Source organism: Netta rufina (assembly GCF_964035555.1).
Source record: "Netta rufina genome assembly, chromosome: 2".
Classification (NCBI taxonomy): Eukaryota; Metazoa; Chordata; class Aves; order Anseriformes; family Anatidae; genus Netta; species Netta rufina.
In genome coordinates, this window is record NC_140124.1 from 57255449 (window position 1) to 57269844 (window position 14396).

General features: G+C 39.5%; 2 protein-coding genes across 2 annotated transcripts in view; one reads left to right on the forward strand and one right to left on the reverse strand.

Annotated features, from left to right (window-relative positions):
- The window catches only part of TPK1 (thiamin pyrophosphokinase 1), a 316605-nt gene extending 306594 nt beyond the window's left edge, over window positions 1-10011 (forward strand). The window contains exon 8 of the mRNA XM_084306926.1: window positions 9797-10011. Coding sequence (XP_084163052.1) covers window positions 9797-9915 — 119 coding nt within the window. The 3' untranslated portion in view covers window positions 9916-10011. The remainder of the gene's footprint in view (window positions 1-9796) is intronic.
- Window positions 10012-12359: 2348 nt separating this feature from the next.
- Window positions 12360-13545, reverse strand: SEC61G (SEC61 translocon subunit gamma; the record flags this gene model as incomplete). Its single annotated transcript, XM_084306947.1, has 3 exons — window positions 13492-13545; window positions 13172-13334; window positions 12360-12466 (listed from the first exon to the last, which is right to left on the reverse strand). The coding sequence occupies exons 2-3, from the start codon at window positions 13263-13265 to the stop codon at window positions 12360-12362; spliced, it is 201 nt and encodes a 66-aa protein (XP_084163073.1). The 5' UTR covers window positions 13266-13334; window positions 13492-13545.
- Window positions 13546-14396: the final 851 nt, after the last annotated feature.

Genomic DNA, 14396 nt, shown 5'->3' on the forward strand with positions numbered 1-14396 from the left:
CACAGAGTGGGCAACACTATTTCTATGAAATCCTTTATTTTTTTGAGGGAATGGAGAGCCGTCTAATCCAACTCAGTGACTCTGAACTAAAAACCGTGTCTCCCGTTGGATTTCATGTTCTGTCTCAGGGGGTGACAACAGATACACTTTGCTGGATTGCCTATGAGTGAGTTCGGAGTAGCTGCAGCTCCATGAATGTCAACAAAGTTGTAAGTTTACCATGCAAGTTTGAAGATAAATGGAATAGAATTAATAACCATCAGTAATGGCTTTATAATTGAAATAGCATAGACATTAGAGGTACATAGAGTGTTAGTAATCATATTAATTATTTGTTTAACAGAAAGACAAAGTAATAAAATTAAAAATCAAAAAGCTTAGTTGTTCATACGCAGATCTAGGGGGACATTTTCTAACAGAAATAATTGCTTTTGCTTGATCCTCAGGGTGATATTATCTGTGTCTAATTGTTTCTCCTGAAGAAAGCAAAACAGTCTAAAATTCTAAGTAATGCACAGCAATTGTGGGGGTGAAAATAACCTCATTTTAGAAGCCTCGTACAGAATCCCACCCTGATGCAGTGAAAGGAAGCAGTGGTGCCAGGAAGGGTAAAGACAAATGGAATTACTTTTCTATTAGAAGTATAATGGGCTTTATTATTTAGTCACCTGTGCTCAGAATAGATCGTCTGTCAGGGAGAGCAAGTAGATTAACGTGTACCTTGTGAGCTGTCAGTAGCAGATCAGTGTGGGTTTTTTAAATAATAATTACTCACTTCCACAGAAATGTTTTAGACAAAAGCACAGCTGCTTTATTGATGATGCCTTTTGTGCACAAGGATGAATACGCTAGTTTGTTCTTTTCATTTTTCCATGTAAATGCAATATCATATTTCCATAAAACTCTTTTAGGAAATGGTGCCGTTCGCTATTAAAGCTTGCATAATAAAATTATTTGTCAGGGATTTAATTTGATCAAAGTCGGTTATTTGCAATAAAGTGCTAATAGCTAAGAGGGGCTGCTGCTTGCATGCAAGATTGGAGGTGGCCTTGCTCTTCACAAGTCATTGTGCCACCAGCTGTGCTAGGATTCAGTGGGGCAGGTGCATGCATCCTCTTGCACCCTGACCAGTGCTAAGAGATGAAGGCAAGTGATCAGAGGAGCTCTTTGAACACCAGATCCCTGGTTGTGGCACAGTTTAATAGTGCTTAACAGTGCATGGTCTGGAAGTTTTATTGACATGAGGTCTCATGGTGGGGGCAAGAAGCTCTGCAATGGGTGAGCAGCAGCTAGCTGCCATTGAGCAACATGCATGTGACTCTGAGTGGCCACCCAGGAGTCTGACCTGGGCAGATATGGGCTGGATTGGGTCAGATGGAGACCGGAACTGGGGAAAGGGGTTAAATCTGCAGTATGTTGAACCCCTCCCAGAGTTCAAAAAATTTGCTTTGACCTTCACTGTTGTAGCATTGCCACCTTTGTTTTACCAGGAGTACAGGTTCCAGCCAGCTGCTGTTGGGCTGCTCTGCTTCCTGCCCCTCCAAAATGCTGCAGAAGCTGGTGGAAGGATGGAGCCTTTACAGAGCATTGTCGAATTTAATTTAATTTACTTTTGGCACTGTAACCCAGTGACAGAGCAACTTGTGCATGAGAAGAGGACTCTGGATATTGATCTGAGCTAGCACTGGCAGTGGTGATGAGGATGAGAAGTTAGCCTGCTTACATTCATTTTTCAGGGCTGGCTAGGGACTGGCTTTAGATCAACTCTCTTAGGCAAATTGCATCGACACCATGGAGAAAGGAAGCAGAGTTGTGCCAAATTTGATGGCAGACATGACTTTGGGAACTTTTCCTACGCACTGGTGGGCAGTAGAGAAGGTTGACTGGCTGAAACTATTGTGCAGTGTTATGGCACTGCTGTTGTTCTCCTCTGTGGAGTGTTTGAGCAAGATCCCCATTTAACCCAAGCTGTGTAAATATTTACTGAGCAAATCCATATACCCACATTTCAGCTACAGGCCCAGTTTGGATGTTACAGGAATAATCACTGTATCTGCATAAATGTTTTTACAGAGAGTGGGAACAACAGTACCATACAGAAGCTGATTGACTGTATTATGCATCTGCTTTAAAATCCTCTCTACCTGCCTGTTCTTCTTCATTTATAAATAAATGTGACTGGATTTATCAGGGTCCTGAAGAATAGAAGAGAAAAATTATTTATGTGTTCTGATTAACTAATACCACACTTGAACCCACTGAAGGATAGATTGGTGTCTGTGAGATGGTGGTTTTTTTCATATTATTGTGAAGTGCTAGAAAATGGCTGTAGCTAGAGGCAAGATGTTGATCAGGATCTGGTATGTTGAAAAGCTTTTCTGGAGTCAAGTTGTTCTGAAACCTAAGTGCACAGACACAGTCTACGGTTTACTAGCCCTGAGCTTCAGGTCAGGAAGAGATTGCTTCTCCTTCTTCCTCCCCTGTCTCTCAGCCCTGTCTCCAACAGCAAGACCATGAGGAATATAGAGGGAATTTCACCGCTACAGCACTGCATGTAGTCATCTGCTAGAATCGTGTGGTGATCTTCCTTTAACAAATGCAGTAGATTTCACTATTAGATGCATTGTATCAACTTGGCAGCATAACTGCTTTCACAATAGCAAGCATTTTTAGGCTCTTTGCAGTCATGTCAAACCAGAGCTTCAGATCTAAGTGCCAAGACAGATCACCATTGTTTTCAGCTAATCTCATTGTTTAATGTTGTACCAGATTGCCCATCCCGAGCTTTGTGTAACTCCGTGAAGTCTGCAAAGCATGGCAGGGTAATAGCAGGATGTGCCTATGGAATGTCTTATAGAAAAATTCAGAACTGAGACAATTCATTAGCTGATGCATCTCAGCATTGCCCCTCTTTCTCCAAAGAACAGCATTCTTTATCTTACAACACAAAGTGGAGAGGGACCAAAATAGCAACAAGTTATTTTGTCTAGATTATATGCAAGATCTCTACAGTAGTGACTGTCAAACTGAAGCTGTGTTTTATTTCTTCAGCTGTTTCTTCAGTGCTCGAACGTTATTAATAATAGTACCTGTCACTTGTACAGCCCCTCAGAGCTCTAAGTAGTTTGACAGACATTATACAAACTTACTGGAAAGCATCAAAAATGAAGTAAACATTCTGCTTCTTACTGGCTAAACTAAATTTTTTACATTACTTCTTAAGCCTGGCTTTGCCTTTAGCTTAGCAAAATAATCCTCCAGACCAGCTTGTCCCTTGACTATCTTTACACTTACATCTTTGGTAAATCACTGTTACTGCTGTAGGATTGGTACAGATTAATTATGTCGAGACAGGAAAGACAATATTGAAAATAGTTTATTCAGTTTCCATGTCGGACTTTCTGGGCCACTGTAATTATGTTAAAGAGTCTAAAGTCTGATTTTAACCAAAGACTGGAACACATCTCATTAGTAGTGCTAAAATGCTGATAATAGCCATGGAAACTTCCTGCAGCTATCGACCATTCCTGTCAATTTTGGGGAAGCAGTAGTTGCAGCAGCAACAGTAGCATGGAGGCACTCTATTCCTCACCTTAATTTTTATCAGCTTATCATTTTAAATTGCTCTCAAGCAGGTGATGTGACAGTAGGAGTTGTAGCTATTCTTACAGTACCACCATGATTACAAAACTGGAAAAGTCTGCTGGAAATAAATGTGAAAACTTCTGACAACCATTTGCATTTCTGAAGGCTCACCCAGCATGGGTTGTTTCTATCCAGGGTAGAACATGCAATTCTGTTAACATATTTTCTCTTTTCAAATGGAATAGTTAAGGCTTGACAGTAAGTGCTTTTGTTGTCATCTCCCGCATTCCCACCGACACACAGCCAGGCAGCCTGTGCTCTGGAGCCCCTGGCTGGGATTCTTTGCCAGTACCTGCACCTGGGGAATCGGGTATTTGTGGGCCAGCCAGCCATTGTGCTTTTGTGAGCTCACTCTATGGATCTGGTGAGATTACAAAACCATTGTCCTGTGCTACGGAAACAGTTACCAGAAGTTACAGCAGTTATAAAAATTGCCAAAAGCAATCTCCACTTACTCAAAACTCAGCGTGGCCCTGTCCCCTCCCAGTAGACTTGGCCAGCCTTTGTGGTACGTCTGTGTTGTGTTAGTGTTGAAAATAGTTCATGTTTTATTGTAAATTACTGCTATTTGCAACTTCCAGTTCTGCAGTTCACACTGCACAGAGATCAAGGACCCAATTTTTCCTTTGTATACATCGGTGTAAACCAAGATTAATTCCAGTGCAGTCAGTCTAATCACAAGTGTAAAACTAGGAGGAATGAAAGGAAAACCAGCTATAAAAAGCTATAAGCTATTTATTTATTTATTTATTTTTAAACAGCAAAATTAATGCTGCTGTTCCGCAGACACATGGTGACCTGCAAAGCACTAGCTCATGCATTACTAATGCATCCCATTTAAATGCAGATTTTTGCTCCTAACACAGAACTTCAGGGAAATCCTCTCCAGATAAACTATAATAGGATACCAAATGGTAATTCAATATTTCACTTTAAGTTGTGTTTCAGCTTATTGATCTTAATTTTCTATCATTTTGATGCAGCGTTTGCCTAGGGGGAAAAGGATTACATTCATTATAATAAGGCTTTTAATTAATATGTAATTATTTTGATATTCCAAACATCCATGCCAGGAGTGGCAATCTGCTTGTATTCCTGTACCTATTTTTATTTTCAGTGATGAAAATCAGCAAGGTGTGACTTTACATATTTCAGAAAGTAATTGAGACATACGGTTGAGAAAAGGAAGCATAGTGTAGATATCACAATATCTGTGTGTGTTAGACTTCTTGTGAGGGTGTTTGCTGTCAAACACTTGTGGTCACAGCAGTAGGACCCTGAATCATTGCTGGAATTCCATGAAGTGGGGACCTTTATGATATGCCACTGCGTTATTATGTCAGACTGCATTCCACGGGTTTCTAAGAGGCTTCCATTTGCCTAAATGTCTTTGGAGAAAGACATCAGGCATGACTGACAGGAAGACTGAACTCTCATAAGTTCCTCTCTAAACATGTCCATTAGGTGCCCGTTGGCTGTCCAGAGCCAAATGTGTACAGATGTAGGAATAACCAGAGGGCTTGCTCATTCAATTAAGCCTTTCAAATTAATGACATGATTTGCTTTTGCCACATATGGTATGTGTAAGAAGAAATTTCTTCTCTGTGTATGCCACCCTCAAGTCATGCTTCAGTGCAGCTTGTAAGATGTGTATTCAACCTTAATAGAAGGTTTTTGTTTGTTTGTTTGTTTTCTGGAAGTGTCTTAAATGATACAATGCAGTCATACAAATAATGTTTACAAGTCTACTAGATCATGAATAGTTATTGAGGAGTAACCTCATATTGAGTTAGTGTTTTGCAGCACCTAACACAGCGAGGCCAAACCTAGCTGTAATTAGAGTCCGTGCTATTTGCTCAGTTTCCAGGCTGAAAGCATGCAGTGCAGCTGTGGACACATCAGCTGGCGGCAAGCTTAGGTCTCATTTCAGCACTGACAACTAAAAAGTAAAACTCCCAACCATGGTAGAGATATAATCATGGTAAGAGTTTTATAAATGTATTTTTAGTTTTGAGATTTTTTTTGTTTTATATATATATAAATGTATTTATATACATGTATTTATATACATGTCTGTTATAAACATACACAGACGTATATAAATATATCTCAATACACACACACACATATATACAGCTTGATTATTTACAGAGTACATTTGTTTCACATTTCCAGATGTTCTGGCAACTGTGAGATTTTTTTCAGCTTTCACAGTCTTTCAGCTGAGATTAACATTTCCCACATTGCATCGTCAGTGTCATGTGTATTTAAAAAAAAAAAAAAAAAGGTATCAAAAGACCAGCTATAAAATAGTATAAAATAGTGGAAGTGGGCACTCTCAGGATTAATGAAGCCTCCTCCTTTGTCATATAATTTGGTCAGCCAAAGGGATGTCTAAGAAATATGATCTTTGTCATTATGCTCCTTTGGGAAGCTCATCTATGAGCCTTCATATTTCTTCTTTAAATTATTTCTAACATTTTCAAGACCTGACAGATTCAACCACCTGCTATATATAATAGTAGCGGCTAGAAAAACCTTCCTTCACTTCCACATCAAAATAAGCCCTGCCCATGACCATATGTAGGTCTGAATTAGTGATACATTGCAATCCATAAGAAATGAGAATCTTGAGAATCTTTTGATACTATAAGAACATGGAGGACACTGTAAAAACTTGTATCTTCATTCTAATTTATTTTTTTTTTCCAAGAAGACAGGAATAGCATTTGTTTTTAGTTCTAAACTCCAGAGCTGTCAGACTTCAGAACGACTACTTAGTTATGTTCTCGTGTAATCCCTGCTGCTTTCCTTGGAGGCACGGCCACCTAGACTCATTGCCACTGAGACACGCTGACTTTATGGATGGAGAGCGATGAAAAACAGTACAGCTACATTGGAAGAGCTGGGTCGAGTATTTTTCTCACAAACACTTTATTATCAGTAACCAGTTCAATTGGAACCAAAGCACTAAGCAGAATTTCAGGGGAAAAAAAAGTTCCTTATGCTGCTGGAAGGTGTTGGGGGGGGGGGAATTTGTTGTTTTTGCTGAAACGTTCTTATTATTTGAATTGAAATCAGCAGTTAAAATCTCTCATAAAAAAAAAGCCATTCTTTGTCTAAAAGAACATTTTCAATGATCCAAAATAAAATGTCTTTCTTTTATTTCGAGAATTCTAAACATCCCAGGTATTTTCCAGTTTGAGGTGAAAAATAAAAAATAAATCACAATTGGAAATCCATTACTAAAATAATTTCTGGTACCCATCAAAACTGTAAATACTAATTATTAGACATTAAAAAGGTTGTTTTCTTTGGAAGGCATTTGAGAAAAATAACCTCAACAGCAAGAATGTTTTTTCGGTAATAGGTTTTTCCCAAGGCATAAGCTCTTGCTAGGACTTAACAAGTTGGACCAAAAGCTATTAAAAAAAAAAAATGGAATGGCTCAGGTATGAACTGATAGAACTTCCCACTTCTTTGACCTTGTAAACTTCACATCATAATGCATGGCACAGTAGGAAGTTTTCCTAGAAGCAGTAGGTATGTACATCCTGTTATTTCCTCTACTGGTTTAAACCTAGTTTTTCACATTAATTACTGTTCATTTATTGAATGGAAAGCATGCATTTTTAATTATGTTAGTTGAGATGTTGGCTGGTTGTGAAACCAAGTAATTGGAATTTGTCCATTTGAGCAATGTGAATCAACAGCAGTGTTTATAGTCTTTGCATTTTTCACTTCAGCATTTCAAACTGTGATTCTTGCGCAGAAGAAAATCTGGTAAAGATAAAAAGCTCCATCTAGTGGGGAAGAACTTTTTATTAAAAAAACAGGATTTTCACTTTGTTTTATGCATGAGGAAATACTGCTTTAGATTTTGTTTCATTAAGCTGCCATGTTCTTAATTCTCGCCTTCTACAAAGCTGCTATTTCATATGCAAAGCTGTAACAGGAAGAATTATTCTGATAGTCTTGAGCAAGAAGCAATAAATGACACTAAATGAGTGGGTTTATACAAAAGAAGAGTAAGAAACTGTGTGTCTCCACACAGTTTGGGGATTTCCTTCTCTTCAAGCTTCACTATGCAGCAACCACAAATGTTTGTGTTTTTTTCCTGTGTCAACAAGTATTTTAAGCTAAATACCAAGTTTTGCATGTTTCCAGTCAGTATTAAATTCAGTTCTTAGAACAGTAGTGTTTTGGCAGTATTTTTACATGGGGAACCCTGCCCATGTGTGACCTCATCTTCATTAAACGACCTGCTTATCTGTGAAGGGTGAAATCCAGCTTCTCTGGCAGCCTAGTGCAGGGCATCAGCTTGTAGCACAGCTCAGCCCCGTCAGCCTCTGCTGTCTCACCGAAGGCAAACACCAGAACTCATTTGTCCTGCCATTTGGCTAGTACCCTGCCTAGCGCCAATGCGTGTCCAAAATCATCCTGACAGAAATCTAGCAGCTTTATTTTAGGTACATAACTAGCTAGTACAGCACTTCTTGTGTGTTGGTTTTGTTTTTTGTTGTTGTTGTTTGTTTGTTTGTTTTGTTTGTTTGTTTTGTTTTTGTGTTGTTGTTGTTATTGTTTTTTCCTTGCTGATCTGCACTGCATTGCAGCTATGCTCCATGCTCCCAAGATACTCAAATGGCAGGAATCTTCAGGTTAAAGCAGCAGTGAAACTCAGGTGTTGTTCTCTCCTTCCAACCACATTTGTCTAGCAGCCGAAACCACTTCTTCACTGCATTTCAGGCCAGTAACTAGAGTGGGAGCAGAAATGAGTACAGGCAAGTGCAGATTTGGCACAAGACAATGAACCATGCTGTGTTCCCTGCCCTTTGTCAGACTGTCCCTCATTTTTACGCCATACATTCTGGCAGGGTCAACTCCCTGTGTTGCTTATAGCAACTGGTGGACATCATAGCATGCCTTGTGTTACTACATTGCTGCACAGGAGTTTGTTATAGCCCGTGTTCACATCCACGACTTGAAAATTTATCTTCGTCCTGTACAAACCCCAAAATAGAACCTAAGTTGCTTTGCACACTTCTTGATCACCACCTGGCTCTTGTCATTTGGATTGTTTTATAGACTTTTTAAGAAAGGACAGTTCTGGGAGTTCTTATTGTGAACCTTTACAAGGACTAATACAGGACTAGCCTTAGTGTGCTTTTGGGGCATATATGCATGTTCAAAAAGTTCATATATTTGCAAACACAAGCACATTACCTCTGAAAGTGAAGAAATGGAGGCTAAAGGTTAAATTGCATTGTTTGGGGGAACTTTTTATCTTTGCAGGAAGCTTATGCAACCCTTAAAACATCAGCTAAAACAGTACAGAACAATCGTTTAAAACTTCTACAGCTGCACTGCTGCAGTGTTAATCTCCCCTGGAAATGACATTAGCTATTTGTCATAGAGTAACACCACTTGGTTTCTAATGCAGATGGACACCTACCTCACTACGCATACGACAGGAGATGTAAGTCACTTGCTGCAGAGCAGAGGTGTTAAATAATACCACTAGCTGCCAGCCTCTGCTCTAGAACTGTGAGATACAGGAGGCTCGCTGCTGAGCTAAAGCAAATCTTATGTTTCGAACTGCAGCGAGACCTTCTGCCACATTTTACTTGAAATACCTCGTCTAGAACTGTACTTGAGCAGAGCTAATGAAATACGAATTTACAGATGTGAAACACTGGGGAACATTCAACTATGTGTTCTTGTAATCATCTGCTGTAAACTCAGAATGATCATTTAGGGATTAAGTATCAGCTTGTTCTACAAGTCATCTGATAGTGTTTCATACAAGCCTTATAATTAGTATTTTAAATTAATTGTGGGAGTATTGCCATGGGGGTCGACAAGCCCCATGGTTGGTGGTAACATCGTGCTCTTAACAATGAGGCCATGGGGATGTCCTCAGTAAAAAAGCAGAAGCTATGTCCTCAATAAAGTAGTAGAAGTTATTGATCCTTAAAGAACCCTGGTGCCCATGTGGTCATTACACCACAAATGGCACCCAAACAGGGACATGAAGAATGTTACACCGCAATTAATATTTAATAAAAACATCTATTTTAGATATTATTTATCTACATTAGATTTACTGAGCTGTTTCATGGGTACCACTAAGCCTCTTTTTTTTTTTTTGTAGCTAACCAGGTGCTGAAGTTTGGAACACTCGTCAGTACTTCCAATACCTATGACAACTCTGGGATTGTGACCATTGAGACAGACAAGCCTTTGCTGTGGACGATGGCTATCAAAACATAAGATGAAGTACAGCTGCCTTTTCTGATCCAACTCACATTTCTGCAAAATTTCAAATTTCTCTGAATCAAGACAATAAAACTGTTCCTACAGGAATAAGCATGCACTGATTTTATGTACTGAATGGAAAACAGGCCTGAAATAGAAGTCATGACCAAATCAAGATGATTAACAACTGAGTACTTCATTCCAGTACCTCACTACTTGATCAGAAGACATTCTGCCACCCCATATGACTGCAATCAGAAGTGGATGCAAAGAACTGATATTTTGATGGTTTGGATATTTTTACAGTGTATTTTATCCCAATATTAAACTATTTTCCCCCATTGCCAAAAGGAAATACGGTAAACAAACTTCACTATTAAAAAGTGATAGCATGAAATGTAATTTCAAATATTTTTCTTTCCCTATTTCTAATAGGTGCTGGTGAAGATTACTCAATAAGAGTAATAGTTGAAACTTCGTACTTGTAAGGCTTGTCCACTGAAGCAGCTTTGGTTTTGCTGCAATACCAATATTGGATTTCACAATATTAACTGATTATAAAAACCTGTAACACACAATAGCACTGTAACTTCTACAATTACCAAATATTTACAGCAAGGTTTTTGCAGTGAAATACATGTTTCTTGCTCTCAATATGAAGTGCATTGCATCTACCAATTTCCGCAGGCTTAGTTTTTAAATCAGAGTATTCAGTCATTTAATAAGTGAAATCAGTTGGTCAGTACATGCAGAGGCCTTTACAATTTTATGTGCAGTTGCCTGACACAACCAGTATCCAAAACCAATTGGTAAGGATATACATCCTGTCCAGCAGTCTGAACAACTCTGTGGTTGAATGTCTCAAAGACTGCTTAGTATCTCTGAAAACTAAATTAAACTCAAACTGCACATCCTCATAACCAAGTTTTGCTTCCTTAATTCTGCCATCAGCATAGTGTCAGCAACGCAAGTTTGTTTTTTGATGGATTTTTTTCCAGTCAAGTACGTAATACAGCCTAATAGGAATTCCAAATGCAGAAAGAATTAGGGGTAATGATAGTGATTCTAGAAAGTAATGACAACAATTCCAGCTGATAGACTTTTGAGTCACCACTTGAGAGGTTACAGTAATGATGTTTTCCACTGCCTACTTTTGCTGAACAATAGTGTCTACTGAAAGAAAAATTAAGCATTCAAACAGCTTCTGAAGACAAGCTGTACAATTTCCACCCTTGATGTTTTTCAAGACACAACAGGACAAAGCCCTGAGCAACCTCGTCAGAATGCAGCACTGACCCAGCTTTAAGCAGGAGGTTGGACTAGGGGTGTTTCGAGGTTCCTTCCTACTTGAATTATTCTGTTCTACTTGAATTATTCATTCAACTGTAACAATAAATGTGTTGTTTTTTTTTTTTTTAAAAAAAAAAGCACTGTAGGTAAGTATGATTGCGTGCACTTTGAAAGAGAAATAAGATGGCAACAATGTGTGAAAACCCAAAACTGTTTAATAGTGAACAAGTTACAAAGCTGTGAAATCTTTGCAGCAAACGTCACGATGTCTTGTTCTTCACCGTGAGCATTCATCCGCCTCTGTTGAAAGAACAGAATAATCAGTTTCAACTAACTGAGTACCTTCAAGTGATCCCATCTGAAGTCTAATTTAGCCTCCCTACATTGCCTTGTTAGGAAGGTATTACCATTACAGCTAACTCCTATTTTCAAACATTTTTCTTTGCTTAGAGGACAACTCTTAGAGGCCTAAGTGAGCCATGTTTCACAGTCCCAGAACAGTATTTTACCTGTTCCACACAGGTTAGAAAACCCAACTGGAAAAGGGATGACATCAGCTCTGAAGAATCTGAGTTTCAACTAGTGCCATTAATAGCAAGTACCACAGCTGCCAATCAAATCTAAGGGTGAAGTTTTTCATGCTGCAACATCTACCTCAAAAGGTATTTTATGATATTACATAAAAAACAAGAGTTCCAAACATATCTGGCATTTAGTAAATGAAAGAGTAGTTCATTCTGTGCACTGCCATCTTCAAAAATAATCACAGTTTTCTTTATCTTTCCCTCCATGCATTTATCCTGGATTCAGAAACTATAAACTGGAAACAGTTAAGAGTATGCAATATCCAAATAAGGTAATTGTTATACACTGACATTCTGGAAATCAAAGATATTTGATGTTCATTTTTGAAGCACATACTAGAAAAATTAAAGAACAACGGATCTAATATTTCGCAGTATGCTAAGATGTGAACCCAGAAGTAATGATTTACTTCCTCAGCAAGCTCTTTGAACATTTACCTACCAATACCTGTCATATTATAGTAAAATGTGAAATGCACAAGATACTAAAGCAACATGAATCCTGTAACGGTTCGCTAACTCTGTTTAAAAATCGAACAGGTAAAAATGAATGCAGAACTTGGCAATTTGAAGTTTCATATTTACTTACACAATAATGTTGTTGATTGGGATATGGATCAATTTGACAAAGAAGCCAATAAATCCCATTATTGCAAAGCCTATCGCTGTTGCCATTGCAATCTTCTGGAACTCTGCAAAAACAGAAAGAAAATTTAGTCTAGGAAGCCCAGCGTATGGCATACAGGAGAAGTTCACTAGTGACCTCTGGAGAGAGCTGTCTTTGGAAAGTGGATTAACACTGGAAGCAGTTCAAGAGCAAACAGCATTACAATTGAGAAACAAGCATGTGTTTTTTTCAGAAGACAGATGAGATTATTAAGCAAGATGATGATGCTTCCCACAAAGCATATAACTGATCTTTTTTTTTTTTTATTTTTTTAAATAGCAGTAAGCAGAATTGGATAGATCCACAGTCCATAACAACTCATGGCACATTTATTCCATTATTGTTCTTTCATTCCTCTATAGGCCCTGACAATAATCCCCAATACATAATCAAAAATGGAAAAGCTGCAATTATGTTTGTCACACTAAGACACCGTCTTAAGTCCCCACAACAGGACAGTACCTAACTGGTAGGCCCACTTATTTTCAGATGGGAACCATGAAGTGGAGCATGGTAGGCAGCAGCCACTAAAACCCCTGCCAATCTGACAATGAATGAAATCTCTTGCTGATCGACTTCAAAAGGTGTCAGTAAAAAAAAAATAAAATAAAATAAATAAAAAATCAGTTGAGAAGCACTCAGAACACTCAGGACAAGTGAAACAAAACCACTCACACACACACGACACGTTAAAAGTATAGGAGGGCATAAGCACCGCGTCCCGCTTTACCTTTCCTGTCAGGCTTGGTGCACCTTTTGACCAGCCGTATCGAGTCCTTCACGAACTGCCGGCTGGGCTCCACGAACTGCATCACCTGGTCCATGGCCACCCGCAGGGTCAGACGGGCAGACTTAGCAGAGCTGCTGCCACGTACGGCGACAGGGGAGGCTGTCTGAAAGAAAGGAGCCCCAGGAGCAGTTAGTACCAGATGCCTGAGGGCTGGCGGTAACGTGAAACCCAGCCCAGCCCAGCCCAGCCGCCCTTTACGAGACCCCACGCCACCCCCCCGGTCCCCTCAGGTCCCCCCAGGCCCCCCAGGCCGCCATTACCGGGTGCTGCGCCGGCTAAGGCCACGTCGCGATGCAGCTGGCGTGACGTCAGCGAGTGCGACGGGCGGGAGGCCGCGCCCCTCCCCGGCGGGGCTGGGCACAAAATGGCGGCGGGTGGGGGGGCGAGGAAAGGGAGAGGGGCAGAGGCAGGGGCAGGGACAGGGACAGGGACAAGAAAAAAGAAAACAGAAAAGAAAATAAATAACAATAGTAATAAAAAGAGTTATAAATCCTGTCATCTATTTTTTTATCACCTTTTGCATCCCACTTTAGGCACCTAAGAGATCTAAGAGCCTTGTAGCGTGAGATAAAGGGAAGGTGTACACTACACCTGTAACAAATGCTGTTCATAGAAAGGAAGGGGGAAAAAATAAATAAATGCTGTGGAAATCTTGCCCTGTGATTCAGACGTCTATTGATTTGCGGCCATCACGCGCTACAGGAGTTCAACACTAAAAACGTTAGCTCCTAGGGCTTTTTTGTATAGAGGAATGTGCAGCATGGTGCTTAATATAAAAGCTTTTTACATTTGATCTCGACAGGCATGATGTATAATGCTTGTCTTCCTCGTGGGAGGGTAAAAAAGGTTGTCTGCCCAAAGTGAGTCCTTTCTTTCTGCTTTTTGGTAGGCAAATCAGATCATGTGGCAGATGAAGAACACAGATAACAGTGTTCATTATTATTTGATTTAAATATTAATTTCAATCTAGAACTCTGTACCTATCTGCCTGCTGCAGTAATCCAAATATATATTGAGTACCTAAGCTTGCTAATTATTTATCACTCAGGCTGTGTGTTTTTTGCAGCCAGAATCAGGAAGACTGCTGCCAGATAAAGCGAATGCTTTATTTTAGCTGATCTCAGCTAACTTCTGGATTTAAATGTATACAAAATGGTTTCAGGGC